The 20,744-nt window shown below is 35.9% G+C and overlaps 1 protein-coding gene across 1 annotated transcript; it reads left to right on the top strand.

Moving 5' to 3' along the window:
- Positions 1-140: 140 nt before the first annotated feature.
- On the top strand, positions 141-10,358 carry LOC144435715 (uncharacterized). The gene is made up of 2 exons (XM_078124323.1): positions 141-274; positions 8,233-10,358. Exon 2 carries the CDS (start codon positions 8,392-8,394, stop codon positions 8,866-8,868), a length of 477 nt encoding a protein of 158 aa, XP_077980449.1. The 5' UTR covers positions 141-274; positions 8,233-8,391; the 3' UTR covers positions 8,869-10,358.
- The last annotated feature ends 10,386 nt before the right edge of the window (positions 10,359-20,744 follow it).

The following is a 20,744-nucleotide window of genomic DNA, read 5'->3' as shown; positions in this document are numbered from 1 at the left end:
GATACAATTGACTCATAAACTTAACAATCGTTATATTATAATTGCGTACTGTGTGTCATATGAGCATTTAATTGCAAGTGCGCCGCCAGTGTAGTGTGTATTAATCTATTGTCATCGTATGCAAATACATTTCAAGCCGACGTCACAAAGACCCCGATGATTCCCTGAGTGTCGTGAACGTGACTCTGCTAGCTACGGTCTTTATCAACCAGGGCATGGGGACCGGATGTTCAATCCATCACATTTGCAGCTAGAAAATCCCATGTAAAGATGGGTGAGTATTCTGTCATTGATTTTAAGCGTGGATGAATGAATGTGGTTCCTTTCGAACAAAACGTAGACAGAGTGAAAGTGATAATCAGTGGCCACTTCATGTGTTGTTTAGGTTACCAGGGACGTAACGCCGGTATTTTACATGTATCATAATACATAAACACTGTTCATTGTGACAACTTCTCCTACGTGTACATGGGTACACTCCTACTGTGCTACCATATTATCGAGACCAGGAAATTACCCGAACATTCCATCTTATGTAGATCGCGAGTCACAATATCCACATTTTAATATATACTATAATACTACACTAAATATATATCGACATTATACAGTTTCTGCACAACCTGGCCCAAAACGTCATCAAGCCGTACTACGACTAGGTATGTGTTCATGTACCCGTATATACAGCTAGTCTCATACGGTGCTTACACTCGTCTTTAATTGAGTTCTGTTTTATAAATACGCAGTGCTGTGTATTATTTCACTGCCGAGCGACAACCCAATTCAGTGCCCCATAGTCGTCTGCTAGTATTACGTCAGTCACCGGCCATCACTCGGCTGCTACATGCGCATGCCTTGGCTATAAAAGGGAAAAACAACATGATTTTCCACTATAATGGATATTGCTATCACAACATTTTGGAAAAGCCTGTTTCCATTATCATTTCATTTGTCATAGACTATTAATAATTAAGTTGACAAAAAGCTTAGCTGGGTGCTAGTTAATGTACAAAAATGTATTGTATACATGTACGTTTATGTTTAAATGCATCAATAATTGTATTGAAACGCTCGTATGCAAATGTTAATACAATATATTGTTCTGCTATGTCGAGCAGATGGGACATTAAAAAGTGACACGTGTATAGTAAAGCTTATATTTTATTTCATATTCCGTACATGCTCGATCATGCGCTGTCAGGACAATGAATGCCCTTTTAGTAAATTGACTTCTGAACACTACTAATATGCGGGTCACCAGTACCCAGTCGACTGGCAGTGGTACGTAACGTGTGCAATGCTTCTATAAGTGTAACAACCCTCTGTTTCTCAAAGCGGTATTTGTTTGTGCTAATAATTGGGCAAGAGAGGATTTTAGCACCCAAAACATTTCAGCGAGATCGGTACGGAATTTTCAGAAGTGAGTAATTAACGACACGTAACAATGTTTAACTTTTAACAATGTATACCTATTCATCGAACAAAGGCATATTATTGATGTAGCATACATGGATACTTTACTGTACGTACGTACACGTACACACACACACACACACACACACACACACATACACATATATATATATATATATATACAATGTATATGTATAATGTATGTATGTATGTATGTATGTATGTATGTATGTATGTATGTATGTATGTATGTGTGCATCTGCGCGCGTGTGTCTGCCTGCCTCTCTGTCTGTCTGTCTGTCTGTCTGTCTGTCTGTCTGTCTGTCTGTCTGTCTGTTTGTCTGTCTGTTTATGTGTATCCCCGCAACCTATGACGATTAAACTTCCGTGTAGAGCATCGTGTCACAACCTAAATAAAATATGGTATTCTTTAAAGATGCCACAAGGTATGATATGGAGGGTAAAATTAGGATTGTCGATGCTGAATACAATCTGAATATAGATGTATCACGTACGTCAGATTGAGTCGTTTACCTCTAATACCTGGTGATGTCACAGTAGTAAATTGTACTGTCATCAGTGAGATTTTATCACCGAAAAAAAGAAGACTAACGTCGTTTCGTATAATATTACCAGCAGAGATACGCGACTCAGATACATCACACCACAGCATTTATCGACCTGAAAAACTGACCTGAGTAAAATCTAACTGTGAACATATTTGCATAATATTTCTCAGGTCAGCGTGTCACATCAATTCATAGTTATTGGTAGATTAAAGTATATCAATTTCATTTCATATGAAAACTAAGTGATAATTGAAGTGAGACAGAAAATGAACATTCTCGCTTAGTTTCTCATTTTAGGTTTCCTCAGAAATTACTCAGTCTGAACGTGGAGAGTGAGTTGGTTGTGATAGTCGAATGATGGACATTGCACATTATGTGTTTGGGTATTCATGCATGCATTCAAGGCAGTACATGTACTTTAAGGGTGAATGAAAGTGATTACATTCGTTGACATTTTCTTTAACTTTACATTATTTATTAATGTGCATATCATATTGGTTCCACTTCGCACCACACACACACGCATTCATAGGAAGCCATAATGATTTTATCCCCACGACAAATAACCCCACTTAGGATTAATAAGCCATCCTCAAACATAAACAAGAAGTTATTGATTATGCACATTTGCACCACATTTAAATTTATTTTGTTAAGACGTAAAGTAAGACTAACTGTCATATTTGTAACCAACTACTGTATTCATCTATCACTTAAACATTACATTATTAATATATATATATATATACGAAAAATTAATTTCTGGAAACGTATTACAGGGTGAGCAAGCAACGTTTTCATATTGAATGGTTTTAATATGTAAAGGCGATATGTGCTGGCAGTTGAGATATTTTTGTCTTTGAATGTCTGTAGGGTAGTTTCCCTGTATAACAAAAGACGTGTAGTTTCCCTCTATTCAAATGAATGGAAAGTATTCACACCATCTGTGTATACAGTGTGTTTCCCATAAACCAAGCTATTTTACAATGTATGGATGCATCCAAATGCTCTAATATACATTCTTTGGGAATTTTTTTATAAGCCGAGTGTGAATTTTTAGTTCAACATACATTTATGTGTACCTTTTTAGAGTTGATGTAATTCTTTGACGTGATATGCCCATCAATCATACAGACTAGTGTTATATGTCATTGTCAAATGTCACGGTATATTGTAGGCGACAGTACTACACAGGCTGCTGGAAATTAACCACGTTTGTCGTCTCAATTACACTTCAGACTGTCAAATATATTTTCCCAATCTTTAATTTGTACCTGACATCTTGTACTTACTGGTCAGAGAGGAGAATTTGCTAGCAGCAAGTGCCCAACTGCAGCCAGAAGAGTCGTCAGTTTGAAAATGAATTCAGAATCACTATAAGAACAGTTTCATTCTTAACGTATTTCAGCACAATGATAACTTTTTATGTTATACATAAAAGGCCAGTGGCACGTAGAAATTGAAATTACATTTGCGTTAATGGCCATCGCGCATGCGCGAACCGTTGTCATGTTTATCATCCACTGACAAATTATTTGAAATGGATGGAGAAGATAGAGAATATTCTTGTGAATATTAACTGAAACATTCTAGAGGAAATCCAACTTTTATTTTACAATTGTTGTATCCAGAAACAAGGACGATGGACATCTCCAAAACCAAACATGCATATTTGTCGGACACCGTTCGTGACATTAGTGTAACCGTCAACAGTAACACGGTGTACAAACATCCCCCCCACCCCCCAAAAAACAAAACAAACAAAAAACCAACAAAACAAACAAATAAACAAACAACCAAACAAACAAACAGGAAATGGGGTATCGGGGTTAAAAAATATAACTTATATATGCTAGTCATATCTGACCTTAGGGTCAGTTAAGTGTAAATGAATAAATCTCATCCTGACTGACCGTTCAAGGTGGTACTATATCAATATTATTATAATATACTCAGGTACCGACCATAGTAATTGTAGATGAAGCCAATTCATATACAGTCGAAATCAGTTGAATGAAAACAAAACGTGGTCTGGTTCAAGAAATTTTTATTTTTACCAAGATTGCTATATATTGCTTTTCAATATCTGGCGTGACACAAATATAAATCTTACCGTACCAACGTTGCTACATTTTCTTTCAGAGAGCTACCACTATTACAACGCACCTTCGCAAAATCATGTACATTTACTAACAACTCATTCTTTTAATATATACTTCAATTAATATTTTTGGTGATAACATGGTTTATTTGTCTAGTCAATCGATAAATCAATGCTAGTAAGATATTTATCGATGTAGCAATGCTAATAATAGTTTGTCGAGCAAGGCGATTGGTTTCCATTGTACGTATTGAAGTCGTCAGTGTATACTCAAATATCGGTACATAGATGCGCATCTGACGACCGTTGCCACCCAGCATACTAAGCCGCGAACTGTGCATTACCTAGATAACTGCAATTCCGTCTCTAACTTGGATTCAATCAACTTCAGACATTAAAACATAAGTGTAAACGCTGTGTAAGCCCCTCCATGTGACATGTGGTAGATGGGCACTTCTTTGTAAATCACATGACACATCGGTAATTCTCGGATTATATTAAATCCAACACGTCAAATCGTCATTCAATGCATGTCCCTTTGCAGATGAAAAGATGAACCTGTCCACCTCTGTCATTCAGTGAGGTGATGACTTGTAATTATTTAAGGTCATTCTAATATCTCGTGTACTGTACCTCTTATATCAGGGACAATAGATAAGTTAACTGTTTCATGTGTTCGAGTGACCGATTTGTTATTCACTTGTATCGTTGCGTCGAACTTGTGTATAAAATTTGCACTATACAAAGCTCACGACCACTCAGTTTAAGATTTGCACTGCCAACACTCTCTCACTGTATGACATGTACGTAATTTACATACTAAGCCTTTCAGTTCATCCAATTGGGAGTATACAAAGTACACTGTTCCGTTAACAGCTCTGGGCTACACAGGATGAGATTACAGGTTGCCATACCTAGGCAGTATTCTATGCTACTGAGTTTTCAATTATTCATTCTTCGCTAGATTCTTTCCCTGTCCTTGGACACGTTATCAACACTACATGTTCCTTTGAGATAACAAAACATGGCAAGATTATCGTGTGGTACTTCATCCAAGTCCACTTCAAAACGCTTTATATGTAATACGAATAGGTTTTCCGTATTACATTGTATAAGCATGATAATACGTACGGAATATAATCTTGTAGGGTTTTTAATATGTTGTTTGTCAGTTTGTATCTGTAATGCGTAAGATATGAAATTGATAATATGTGCATTGCAGGCAGATGGTAGAACTTTAATCGTGATATGCATGTCATTGTATGCATGTATGTATTCAGTCATTTATGTATGTATGTATGTATGTATGTATGTATGTATGTATATATGTATGTATGTATGTATGTGTGTGTGTGTGTGTGTGTGTGTGTGTATGGATGGATGGATGGATGGATGGATGGATGGATGGATGGATCTACATAACGTAATGAACAAACGAGCGAGCGAACGAACGAACGAACGAACGATTGACTGACTGACTGACTGACTGACTGAATGACTGAATGAATGATAAATGTACCATTAGTTTCAAGTGAACCAATCCCCACAATGCCGCCATTGTCTGACTCTATAATCAAATGAAGTATTGATCTTGATGGGAGGTGTATTAATAAGGTTTTAAAAGGAAAGCAACTCTAAATATAGTATTTTTTAGTATTGTCATCGATCGAAATCTGTATTGACGACGTGTGGTGTGTGTAAGGTTTTTGATGAAGAATCGACTGGTGCTTATTGACCTTTCCAAAGTTGATATTGTACCCCATATGTCATATGCTGCGTGTTTATTTGGAGGAAAACTACAAAAGTGGTTCCAGAAAGAGACATGTTTTACATAAACAAATTTAAACATGGTAATGGAGTGTGAAAAGGGACCGAGCAGAATTTACGGCAGGGGAGGGGCTGGGGAGAAAATATTGGGTCAATATTGTTTCGCAATCTCAAACATTACATGCCCCCCCCCCCCCCCCCAATGAACCGAAGAATTCTCGTAGCACCAAAGGCTAATCATAAAGAAATTTTTAGCACAACTGAACTTCTCAGGTTCGATAGTACTATAGGCATGGCAAAGTGTCTGTCAGTGGCTAAAATGTGTCTTTTTGGTCAAAAATTCATAATTCCAAAGTAATTTTTCGTCAAAAACATATCTTGAAACTGCATGGTGTGGGGGTTGAATCTTGATGGGTATGTGTCTGGAGGTGTTATTCTGCAGTTGTTGTTGAAAACATAATGACACAATTGGCCCTTGCAACCATTCCCATGCCCTTAGCAACAGTGATATATTGCATATTACAAAGACAACAACATGGATGGGAGGCAAGTTAAGAAAGATTCCAAAAATGTATGCATATATGCCTAGCAACAAGACCATACCCATAACAACAGCTAAATGCGGTTGTGCTATAACGCCATCGGTGCTATTTTTATATGTACAATTATATGGTCGTGGCGAAGCCTCAAGGAATTTTGCAAATGTACTTGGTAAACGACGTCGACTGCTCCTGGGGTTAATTTTGTTCAAATCATGAGTAAAATGTATAAGCCCCCCCCCCTCCCTTTAGTCTCGGTTACCCAGACTCTCGCTGGGGGTTCTGCCTACGAGACGTCCCTAAACGAGAATCTGGGAAAATGAGATTTCAACTCGCCCGCGAAGGAAGTAGCTTCTGGAGCAGTGCATCATGGGGAGTACTTCACGTCCAACATAGCTGGCTGAACGATTTGGGTTCCTTCGCTGCAGATTATCACTTTTCAAGCGACATGATAACAAACGGGCCTCGTTAGCCCAATTTCTATGCTTGGAAGAAATGCACTGTGTGACTTCCGTCGCGGAGTAGTTGGAACGTGGTTTTCCCAGACTCTCGTTCTGGGTAACCGAGACTACCCACCCCCTTTCGCACCCCCAATTATTGTCGTGCCCTCCCCCAATTCTCTCCTCAGGCCCCCCTGTCGTAAATTCTGCTCGTTCCCTTAGTTGTCATTCATCCAAAAGAAAGATATAGTGTACAGTACCCAACTTTGATCAAACGTTGTAGATACATTCTCACAATTATACATTTAAAGTGTGTCATTGCTTGTTTTCAGACTTACCTCACATTCAAACGTTGACACAAATTATGCGTGATGATCTCACAATAATAGCTCATAAATGAAGCGTTGATTTGTCATATTGGGGACAGAGAAGGACATATTCTCAATATGTTAAGCAGCATATATAATTTAGAATGATATCATCCTGGTTCTTCGGGTTCTTTTTGCAGGACTTGTGCAGATATACTAACAATGTTTTCACTCATAATCAATTCTTTGGGCTTTACAAAATTACAAAATTGTACTAATTTATTGCCAACCCCACGTATTAGTGTACTAACCATTTTCTACGCTGTAGTCTTGTTTGGAAATTTTTACACTTAAATCTGTACATTTGAGCACAGTTTAACTTAAAGGCCTGGTGGTACTGTAGGTATGACAAATTGAGTGTGTGTATGTATGTATGTATGTATGTATGTATGTATGTATGTATGTATGTATGTATGTATGTATGTATGTATGTATGTATGTATGTATGTATGTATGTATGTATGTATGTGTGTGTGTCTGTGTCTATGTGTGTCTGTGTGTGTCTGTGTCTGTCTGTCTGTCTGTATGTATGTATGTATGTATGTATGTATGTATGTATGTATGTATGTATGTATGTGTGTGTGTGTGTGTGTGTGTGTCAGTAAATATGTCAATGTAAATAAACACCTTTTGATCAATAGCCATGACACTCAGTCATGATGTCACTTTTAGTGTAAAGCAGAGGAATTGTTGAAGGCGTATGCAAATGTCAACAAGTGTCACTACTAAAAAGTTAACAGTTACATCCTGTCAGGCTGACTCGTGTAATGTTTTATCTTAGGGATGTCTTGATGGAACGCTGTTTAAGGAAATTTAAGCAGATACTTAGTCTGTAAATAAAGTCTAGAAATATGCTGTTTGATCAAAAGTTTGAAACCTGGAAACAGGCTGATATTTTGCGTCATTGTCCCATTGTTTGGGTGCTTATGACACACTTTTCATCACAAGCTGATGTGTGTTTGGAATTCATTCTCCAAAGTCTTCAATTACCAGGTCAATTTATCATTTATCATCCTCCTACACTTCTCTTTGCAGGAACATATTAACGCTTGGGAGCTGTATGTCGGGGATGCGGTTCGTCATATTCGATGGTTAGGAGGAGTTTGCATAATGCAATGGTCTAACGATCCATTGGGCAATAATTATCCAGTCTTGAAACTGATGATTTCATGGATTTAGTATGGGGAGAGAAAAATGGCGCAAAGTGGAAAAGATAGGGAAGTCGTTAACTCAAGACAAAATAAACCATTACAGAAGAAAGAACTTGCCCCACAAGAAACGGGGGTGGAAATCACGCAAGCACCGGAGGAAAGAGTTCCAGAGAATGAAAACCAACACACTGAGAGAAATGAAGCTCTGTCTCCAGACACTGGCTTTATGGCAAATAGTCAAACACGGCAACTGACAATTTGTATTGTTGCATTTGCTGTTGGAATAATGGGTATAGCATTGCTCGTACTCAAGGAAAACTTGGCAATGCTGGTGTGTGGAAGTTTATTCTTTGCCCTGGGAGCAAGTGTCATCATAGCCATGGCAGGGTGGCGTTGTTATGATGCAGTGCGACATACTAGTATCGGAATCAGATATGCCATTGCCAGAACGAGGAACACTTGCACAAATAATGCCGAGCAACAGACTCAAGATGTAGACGTTCAAAATTCAACTGTTTAAATTATTTATGGCTTTATCCCAGACGGAAATATCCTGTTATGTGATAAATTCATACATTCTTTTGAGACAGAGTTTAAAAATAATTATATGTTTGGTATTTAAGTGGAATTATTATATCAAGTGTAAACTTATATTACATTATGTTTTATTAGGCGAATAGTATATAATATGTGGCTATGAGGACATATCTCATACCATATACTACCACAGGGTGCTCACATTTAGTTAGTTATATTTACGAAAACAAACAAACAAACAAACAATAAATAAACAGAGTAATTACAAATCAGTAGCAATGTTTCTATGCAACAAGATTTACTATGTTTTCCTCTATGCGAAATGGTCACAATTGTACATCCCATGAGGGGTGTGTGTTTGATGCCTACCAAATGTGAATATTATATTTTTCTAGTCGTAAAAAGAATTGCGCCTGGTAAATATGTGAGTTCTAAGCATTTTGTTCTAGGAAAGACAAATGTTTACTGATCAGAACACAAATTGGCAATTCTGTTGCGACTTGAAAATGTAATACTCGCATTTGTATGAATCAGTCACATCCCTTGTGGGATGTACAAGTGTGATCATTTCGCATATAGGAAAATGTAATAGGGTAATTCTTGTTGAATAGAAAAATTGTTGATACTGATCTGTAATAACGTTATTGTTGATGTCTCTCAGTATATATTTATTTATTGTTTGTTTCTTTGTTTGTACATGTAAACATAACTAAGCCTGAGGGCCCTGAGGAACTACTTAGGCGCCATCTGAGTTTGAGTTTGAGCAAAGTCATAACCCTCACTTATATAACCCTACCAGTCATTATGATAATGATACATTGCGGGACCAATACTGTGTTGAAGTATTAGCACAACATATGTGCATTATAGTTCGCTATAAGGTGTTTTAGTGGAATAGACAGGGTTAAGGCTACAGTTTTTACTCAAGTATGTCTGCAACCTGTTCTATATATGCATATTTGTTGATCTGTTGATTGTTTGGTTAATTCAGTAATTAACTATTAGACTTCTCGAGTAAATTAGTTTGTTGCAGAGGATGTATACACTCATGGTGAATGTCTAATGATGACGGGTTGGTTGGTTGAAGTGTATGTAGTTGTACCCGTGCGCGTATATATATGTGCATACATGGGCTGGCCTGCGTATCAATGGATGGATGTATGCTTGGTTGTTAAGCCCGTAGATTATTGGTTGATTCACTACAACTGTAGTCGTACAAAAACAAGATTGTATTGTGAATGTTTTGAAATTGGGCTCAATATTTTGCCTTTATTGGCTTTCAAAAGGATCCGCTATAAAATATTTAAATGTTAAATCCAATTCAAATTATCATTAAGCGTATGAACACAATAGACGTCTTATCTATTTAGTCGTTACATGAAAACATTTGTCAACTATATATGTTGCCGTAAGTAGTCTTCTGATGGACAAAAGTACATAGAGTACTATCATACAATAAAACAAAGAACAATAACAACAATATTAACATGAATATCTCTGAAATTTATAGTCATTTCTTAGGATTTAAGTAAATATATATATATATATATATATATATATATATATATATATATATATATATATATATACATATATATATATTTATATATATATATATATATATATATATATATGTACATGTATGTATGTATGTATGTATGTATGTATGTATGTATGTATGTATGTATGTATGTATGTATGTATGTATGTATATATATATATATATATATATATATATATATATATATATATATATATATATATATATATATATATATATATATATATTTATCCTGTGTCAGTCGCGATTTGTCATTGATACATTTAGATGTCGTGTAATTTATATCCACCTTATAGTGAAGACACTCTCAAAGTAATCTCTGTAATGAAGCAATGCTCTTTTGACATCCAAATGAGCATGGAATGAGAGAACAGCGAATAACGTACATTGACTAACAAATTATGAATATTACATAGACATACTGTTTTAAATTAGGTATAATGGGGAAATACAAAAATAATGTCTACATACGTTTACTACTCGCCACTCACTTTGACAGAATTTGTGCTCCATATTAAAATTGAAGTTAAATTGATTCTTCATCTTAAAATAATATACATCGTTGTTGTCTTTGTTTGACAGTTTGATAAAATATATAATTGATTCAAATACGCATGCTATATTCTAGAATGCGTCATAGAAATCATTTATTTATTTCATATTACATTCAGCAGTACTTATAGCCAAAGAATGATTATGTATGCACGTTTAGGTTAGTAGCCACAGGAAAGTAGTTTTTCATGCTGTGATAATGATAATCCTGAGAATGTGAGGGTTTTGTGTACACTGTAAAAGCTTTCCCGTTGCAATTGTAAAATGTTATAGATGTAGATTTAAAAATATGTATTTTACATTCTATTGGTGCAATACTATGCATATTAAGTCTCATTATGTGTTTTTGAATAATTAATAAACAATGTATATTTGCGAGCAGTACTATGTTATAATAAATTAAACGTCCATTCCCCTTATCAACCAGTATTTCAGTGGGGCTTTAGTCGTCACAAAATGTGTGTGTGTATGTATGTGTGTGTCTGTGTGTGTGTGTGTGTGTGTGTGTGTGTGTGTGTGTGTGTGTGTGTGTGTGTGTGTGTGTGTGTGTGTGTGTGTGTGTGTGTGAACGACGTAAAGTCAAAAGTCGCTAGAGCGATTGCTTTGGTGTTTGGTGGGGACATTACTTAGGGCGTGTAGATGGAAAATTGTTGAAATGAAAATGATCACATCAGAGATATGCGTTGTCGGTCGCAAAATATGATTCTTGGCATGAGGGAATTATTCCAGTCTCAGTCTGGAATGAAATAAAATAATCTTTTATGGGTTACTTCGCATCTACCTGTCAATCGCACCAAGAATAACCTATATTTTAGGTTGTTTGGAAACACTTTTTGGACACAGCTGAATTGAAACAGGGTCATTCATGCTATTCTATATGCTAGTCTCGTCTGTCTTTCTGTCTCTGCCTGTGGGTGACAAATATGTCTAGCAACAATGACATACCCATAGCAACTGCCAGTTGATGTTTAGTATCGCAAAGATGAAAACAGGGATGGGTGGGCATGTCGCTAAACATTTAAAAAATGCTCCCATGTGTGACTAGCAACAAGACCATGCCCATAGCAACAGCCAATTGATGATGTATATGACAAAGATGACAATAGGGGTAGTTAGGTAAGTAGATAAATATTTTTAAAAAGGACAAAATCACACAAAAACTAATAAACTGTACATCGCCACACTAAAATAATGCTGCATATTGCACTGGTAACAACAGGGATGGATTGACATGATATGTGGATGAACACAGTTGTGCTAGACGCCCGCTATTGGTGCTAATTTTTAGTGATGGGTGGATCTTTGACTTCTCTTTCTAAGCACATTTATTTGAATTTATTTGAATACTATACATGTATGTTTTGCCTTCTGTAAACAGCAAGATTTGTATGCAGACATTCGCTAGACAAATATCCCTGTAACCTCTAATGTAAAACGACTCAGTTTATGAGCTATGTTATTCTTTATTTAAAATACCCAACAGTATTCATGAGACATAGTTGTTGGTTGTCAAATATGGCGGTAATAATGCGAGAATATGGCAAGTTTTTTTAATGTTTGTTTCCGATAACATGACTTCCGAAAACAGGGGAGGTAGGTTGGGATTTTATTTTATTTTGTTTTACCTTTTTATTTTTCTAACTACTTCGACCCAAAGACGAAGTAGAAGGCAGTCGTAGTTATCAATACGTAACACTTGATAAGGTGTAAACGTATAAGTAAATGAAGACAATTATGCCATTCAGAAATAGACAAACACAATATGCAGACTCTGCTGTAATAGGCATGAATGACATCGATTCTCTGAGGAATGTGATTTGGCAAGAAAATCTACTGGGAAATGGAAGGAAATTGTCATTATTTTGCCTTTTTGAATGTAAAAAATGTTTAGGGCTGGCGTCTTAAATTATCGGAAAACCCTATTTTTTATTAGACCTAATACATTTTTTCTTCTAAATGTCACCTTTGGCGGTAATGATAGAGTAATATAATGGTTACTCTAAAATATTACATCACAATATCCACACTATACGTCCTGACAGGTAAAACAGTTTATGTCAGACCACATGATGAGGTGAACAATTGTGTCTTGGTATGTAACCATGCGTATACTAAGTTCTATTTTTAACACATTGGTGTACTTTACGATAAATGATGTGAGTAAGCTTACGTGCTGATGCCATCATTAACTCGTATAGGTTTGCTTTTCTCGTAGGCACCACCTGCTTTAAAGAAGGCATCGTTTGTATAAGCCTTAAAGTAAAATGAATGTAACCATAATGACCACGCTAAATGAGTTGGTGACCCAATCTTATCAGACTTAAGATCTATTTTAAGTGATGTAGTATGCCATCAGACATATGACATAACCTTCGACGTTAGGTCTCGTTCGATTCTGAAAATTTCAATGAAGAGTTTTTTTTCGTCAAATATCAGTGTATGGTTGTCATGGCAACTGATTGGTTTTCATTAAACGCTGTTTCTCAGATACTTTCTCGTGGAAACAAGGTGCCATTCGTTGTGTACTTATTTTGCTTAGCTAAGTGGAACGTTTACTACTGTCGCCAAGTCACTTCAGTAGAATTACCCATCTTAACCAGTATTTGATTATTCCTGTAAACTTGTGATGTTTTATTTGTGATAACGTGATGTGAAATATGGTGTGTAAAGATCATCTTCGTCTGACTACGTGTTTGTCTGTTGGTGCATTTGTATATTCTATTCACCAGGGGAATCTTGATGTAAGTTGGGCACTCTTGCGAGAGCTTACATGTCGCTGTAGATGAACAGGATGAACCATAACAATTCACACGCGAATAACTCTATCTAACTGTCAATATTGTTCATAAATCAGACACACATGGTCTTAATAGATTCTATTGTAATGTAGTAATTGCATGCAGCTATAGGCGTGTCTTCAAGTGAGAGGTAAATACATACATATATGCTGGTTAACGAAGCTAGGTATACGTCAGTGCTAAAGGTTCCAATGTTCCAATTAGTACTGACATACGAAGCAATTGTATCGTTAATGTTGTCATGGTTTCCTTAGATACCTGCTAACTAAACAAAATGGGGATGAGAGGTAAGAGTAATGGAATATATATGCATTATGGTTTTAATCAACAATAGCCTTTAATAGCTTGCTATCAGTTTCCGTGTATACATTTACATGTGATACAATTACATATAACCAATCGCATGCACGCATACACACATGCATACATTACATACATACGTGCATACACGCACGCACATACATACATACATACATACATACATACATACATACATACTTACACACATCCACACACACACACACACACATGCATACATTACATACATACGTGCATACACGCACGCACGCATATACATACATACATACATACATACATACATACATACATACATACATACTTTGAGTATCGAGCAAGTAATGTTCAACTGTCTGTTAGATTTATTCTAGAAATCTTGCCTTGAGTATGTCCCAATATATTAGACTCTGTAGTTTTGTCGTGTCACTCCTATAAAGAGCTCTCTCTGCCTTCACGTGATTGGTTAAGGTTGATGCATATAGCAGACTACCCATTATTTACTGACAGACGTTGAAAACACACTCTAACATTTATACATGTCTCTACACACCATACTTTAATTTACTGTCACCTCAATTTATTTCGTCAGAAAACAAAACTACTCATGGCAACAAATTCAAATAACATGTAGTCGTGCTAACCCTTAATCAAATGTCATTATTGGCAACTTAGCTAGACAAGAAGGTTCACATCATGTATTTGACGACGACGAACGTTCATAGTTCAGATGATTTATTTGTTCCGGCACTTTGTCCAATGCCGTCATTCTCCTTCCTCAATACACGGCACTAAAGTTAGATTACATTGTAAGGGAGACATGTTATTGAAAGGACAAGACATTTGCTATCACCAATTGAGATAGGTCATAACATAAACTAATTGACACATTTCTTTAAAAAGGCTATGCATACAATCCCAGGTGTTGGCACTAGCACTATGTAGGAGTTAATAGTATCGTTGCGAGTTCAGGACCAATATTTTCTATAGCATTACCAGACAACTGGGCTTTTTAAGCCCAAGTTTTAACCCTACTCATTATTAATAACTTTTTAATTTACCGACATTTTCAACATGAAAATACTTATGAAGAATTGCAGTGACTCGCTAATGACTTTCACAGTGGATTGGTCCTACGGTTCAAAATGCCAATAGCTGTTTCATCTGAGCAACCAATCACAGGTACCCGTGTTTCTATATATTCTAAACTATTGTGATATCGTTAGTCATTTTAGCGTCATTTCCAGGAAACAGTGACAATATGATAAAAAAGCATTCTCGTTTAATCGCAGTATTTTATTATTTTAGTCACTAAGGGGTTTCTATATATGCTCTAAATGGCATTCACGGGATCTTCCCAGCCCTACTCATTTACCCTGTTAACGCCCACACAAGAAAACACTCGAAGATTTTTAGTTCATAATTCCGTTATTTGTCACGTACCCATTCCCTACTTGACCATTCTGGTTCACGACGAAAATATTTAACAAAAGTAACCTCTGAAAAATCGTGTTTTACTTTTAGATTGAATTCATTCACAGAAGAACTAAGTCAGAAGAAATTAAAGCATACACCACCTGACAACGTAGAGAGAATACGGCCACATTGTTAGATAGATAACTGTTCAATGTGTATAGCTATTGATAGAAATCTCAACCTCCATTAAGAAGAAAACATACAAATAATTCATTTACGTTACAGTCAGAGGAAAGACATTATGTCATTGACATGAGCATGGATGAAGCCATACATATCAAAATAGAGCAATTGATTTGGCGAGCTTTAGTGGGTATGATAATAGACATACTTCAAGAATAAAGCGCGCCAGTTCTTTTAAAAAAAACACGGAAACATGTACTCTTCTGGGCAGGATCAGGAATTCGTACCGCTGCCATTGTATTTTGCTATGTTTAGCGGTATAAAGTGTTATGTAACTATACTATGACTGTTAGCTTTCAAATGGATATTACCTCCGTTATAATCGTCAAACGGGTTTATTCATACCAATGTACATGTAATATACTTATTCATTCCTCCAACTATCTTCTTTCTTAAGTGCAACGTTCAAACAGTTATATAATAATTCAGTTTGTCCCTGCATACATGACTACTGCATTGTCGTATGCGGTGGTGGCTGCTAGATAAAAAAACGACCAAAGTGATAACCAACAGATTTGATTAGGTCCAGAAAATGGTGATTCTGTTTTCTAGTGTCCAATGAAAAGACATCCTTATACTTTACATACAGATACGAGTGGAAAACACAAATAGTATATCCCTTGACAAACAAAACAAAACAAAACAAAACAAAACAAAACAAAATATAAATTATGTTGATAACATTGAAGTACTTCTATCATGGGAACATTTAATGAGTAAAGTGGCTGTTCACAAGTTTTGGATTTTAACCGATTTTCTTTACTGATTTCTCTCGAATACATGACCACAGCACAGTGGGTGGCTGATTGCGCTGTTCTCTCGTGATCTGCTGTCAACATAGTTATAAAATGATTTCATCATTCCATCATCAGCGGAAATGACCCTTTCAGACGGTGATGCTCTTTTTTCACTGCAATATATCTGTGAGGACCACGTAATTGCGTTTGCTTCAGATCAAACGCTTTTATAAATCAGAGCAGAGGCCTTGTTCATACGACGTGAAGTTTTTCTCATTTTGTTCTGCTATGTCTGTCAGGAGAATGTATTGCCCGTCGCCTCGACCAGTCTCTTCATGATGATACGGCTCAACTTCTTCTTCCTCTGACAAGCTATGACCATCTTCGTATATACCACCACTAGAAGCAAGGAGATTAGATTATAAACCTTTCATGAGGCGAAGTAAATCATTCTGATGTGACCATTTCATGACCGTACAGCAAACATGAAGTCTTTCTTGAAAAATCATTAGGTTGGCAACATGCTAAAAATAGACCTAATAAACTCGTTTATTGTAATTGTGAATTCAATTCTCTAAGTTATCAGGCCAGATGGTGAGTGAAATCGCTGCAAGTTGCTCATACGTCATATCACAAGAAAGCCATCTTTAATTTTTAATGATCAAAATCAATTGAACACTAAAAGAAACCCCGACTCACGCAATAATTTATTTTGCAATTTTATTAGATAATCAAAAAATCATGTTATGTTACTTTGCAGACTTAAATCATAATATTAAACGTTTGAATGTGTTAGTGAGATGGTACGTGAATTTTAATATGTGACACGTAAGACTCTATCCCTTTCGAAAAGTTAGTGAAACAACTTTAAAAATCGAAACGTCAAGACATCTTATTACTAGGCGTAATTTTTAAAACAAACAACAAACAAACAAACAAACAAACACACAAACAAACAAACAAACTAACTAACAAAACAAAACAAAACAAAACAAAACAAAAACAGGAAACAAAAGAAAAGAAAAGAAAACAATACTTTAATAATACAATACAATACAATACAATACAATACAATACAGTACAGTACAGTACAGTACAATACAATACAATACAATACAATACAAAACAAAACAAAACAAAACAAAACAACACAACACAACACAACACAACACAACACAACACAACACAACACAACACAACACAACACAACACAATACAATACAATACAATACAATACAAAACGCAGAAGATTATAACTGCTAGGCGTAGCTTGCACCATTGATATTATCTCTGTAAACTCATGCAGTGGTCAACGCCGGAGGGAAGGGCTGGCTGTAGAAACAGACGCTGTTTATACGTGTTGTAGCGTGTGCATTTGTCAAGTCACTACCCTTGCATGAACATGCCGACGTCATTCAAACCAGGCACAAATGTGGCATGTTACAAACAAGTCACTTTGTTTTATGACCTTATTGAATGATGTCATATCTATTGTAATAATCTATTATTTGTAAAACAGTACAATAATTATATACCCTTGGCCATTTTGACACCCCTATCCCCAAATACCGTGATCTTGACAATGATATTGCGAAATTTGACGTTGATCTTACGGGTCAAATATCCAAATCAAGCAATTTCTTTCATATTAAAGACACGTGCCTTGCAATAGTAAAGCATGGCCGGCTTCATTAAAGCCTTCCATTAAAAAAGTATTAACAGGTGATATATGCACATGATTTGTAGAGCTCATGTCCATGTTGATATAATGTAGGCCATATATGTCCGTGTTGACTTCGAAGTCAAATATCAAACTTCTCATAGAAAATGTCTATCACATATTCACTGTGAAAATGGGTAATACTTGGTCATTATTGTTCATCTGATTGTACCTGATTCTGATTTCAGGCTTTTGACTTCTAATGAGGCTATTAGAATTTGTGCATACCACAGACGCTATGAAACTACCAGGTAGGTACCTAATTACTGATTACCATGAGATTGTTAGTTAGTTTGAAATAGTCTATAAGTACGTTCATCTATATATGTCCAAGTGTATTTGTTGTTGTTGTTGTTGTTGTTGTTGTTGTTGTTGTTGTTGTTGAAGACGACGATTTAATTCACTATAACTCAATCCGGGAAATCTCTTTCATTCACACCATAATGACGACCTTTTAAAAAAAAGAAATTGCTGATATTAAGAAAATTACATCGTTACCTTGAATTGTAATAAGATTGTATCTCGTTAGTTTCAACACTGTTCAGGTCTGGCACTGTTGTTGGCACACACACGTACGCACTATGCAATACTTCCAGCCTCGTATTATCAGTTCTGGTAAGGCTTTCTCTGTCATCTTCAATATCATCTTCTCTGTCGTTTCCATTTCTCAGAGATGAAAAAATTCCCTTGAAACACATTCCCATTAGTATGAGTAGTCCAAAACAGAACAATGTCAATCCTATGGCGAATGACGTTTTGTCACCACTGCTACAGATAAAGGGTATACCCGAGAGAGAGGTTGCAATCCCGACACCTGCCAGCGTCAATAACCGGCATTCTGCTATAGAAGTTCTTTTCGCAATATCTATGGCACTTAGCTCATCCGTTGATTCCGATCGACTCTCCATCCTCTTGATTGGTTACCTTGGAGATAAGGAAACACAACATTAAGCAGTTATTTAAGGATTTTACAAGTAGTTGGAACTCGTAGGTGGCACGGATATGGTTGATATATATACCAAATTATATGAATTGTGAAGCATGTATTTTTAAGATATAGATATAATTAATTATGCAAATTACTCATTGTAACTATACGCTACATCAACAAACTTTACAGGACATGTGCGCTTTGGTATGGTTAACGTAATACCCAAATTATATTTGAATTTGAAGTATACATTCTTTAGATATAGCTTAATTGCTAAAAACTATCAATTATGCAAATGACTAATTAAGGTTCATTGGATATTTACCAAAACCTAGTAAGCCCTTGTCATTACCATATGAATGATGTGTAGCAAGTTTCATTAGAATCGATGCAGTAGTTTTTGAGATATCGTGTCCACAGTCAGACACATACATACATACATACATACATACATACACACATACATACATACATACATACACACATACATACATACATACATACAGAGACAGACAGACAGACAGACAGACAGACAGACAGACAGACAGACAGACAGACAAAAATATAACATAACCTTCCTTTCCGGAAATTAAAATGGTGAAATTTCATTAAATTATTGCAAATGACGTGATTTGATTCAAATATTGCCATGCCATTTCCATATATACATGTTTTACGTCATTGGGGTTATGACTTCAACATGATTGGAAATTGTATGCCGATATGTCTGTAACTGATAATCTAGTATCGTCTTTCATCATTGTAACAAAAGCTATAGGCATTGTACAGTGAGAGCTGCCAAGACGACTCGGTGTCTCATTCTATAGTAAATCACATACACTAAGAAATAAACTCTGCATATTGAATTCATTAATATCTCCCTTTCGAATGTTTTACGTAATGGCTCAAAGGCGGATTTTAACCAAAATTCCATTTTGCAGAATCTCATCCTCTCAAGCATATAGACATTCCATTATGACAACTTCTTTTGTGAAATCCAATCACCCTTTAAGGCTAAATGTCAAATGTTTGCTACTTAACAGTCGAAATGTGTCTGATTGCTTTCAAACCTGATACAAACGTTTTATACGTTATGTACTGTCTGGCTGTATGGGATGTTTTTTTTCAGTCCCAGGCGGAAACAGCACGAAAACGAATAACAACAATCTGTCTATCTATGCATCCGTCCTCCATCCGGGATCGGTCATTAGAAAGTGCTATCTACGACACGCATAATTCAAATCAGATATTACTGATCTTATGCAAAAGCTAACTTCTGATCTATCTACAGCTACACAGTGGTTTAGTAATAATCTGATGAAGATAAACCCAGAGAAATCACAGTTTATGCTTATGGGTAATGAAAGCACTGGTGAAAATAACATTAACGTCTCCAATGTTAACATTTCTAGTAGTGAAAACGTAGATCTTTTGGGGGTTAATATTGACAACAAATTAAATTTTGATAAGCATATATCCTCCATTTGTACTAAAGTAAACAAACACTTGGCAGTCATTAGACAACTGAAGAAATTTATCCCGACTGACGCCAAATTACTTCTATATAATAGCCTTATCTCTCCACTTTTGAATTATTGTAGTAGTAT

Source organism: Glandiceps talaboti, chromosome 5 (genome assembly GCF_964340395.1).
Source record: "Glandiceps talaboti chromosome 5, keGlaTala1.1, whole genome shotgun sequence".
NCBI classification, from domain to species: domain Eukaryota; kingdom Metazoa; phylum Hemichordata; class Enteropneusta; family Spengelidae; genus Glandiceps; species Glandiceps talaboti.
Note: the sequence above shows the minus strand (reverse complement) of the source record. Positions and strands in the feature narration are given on the sequence as shown.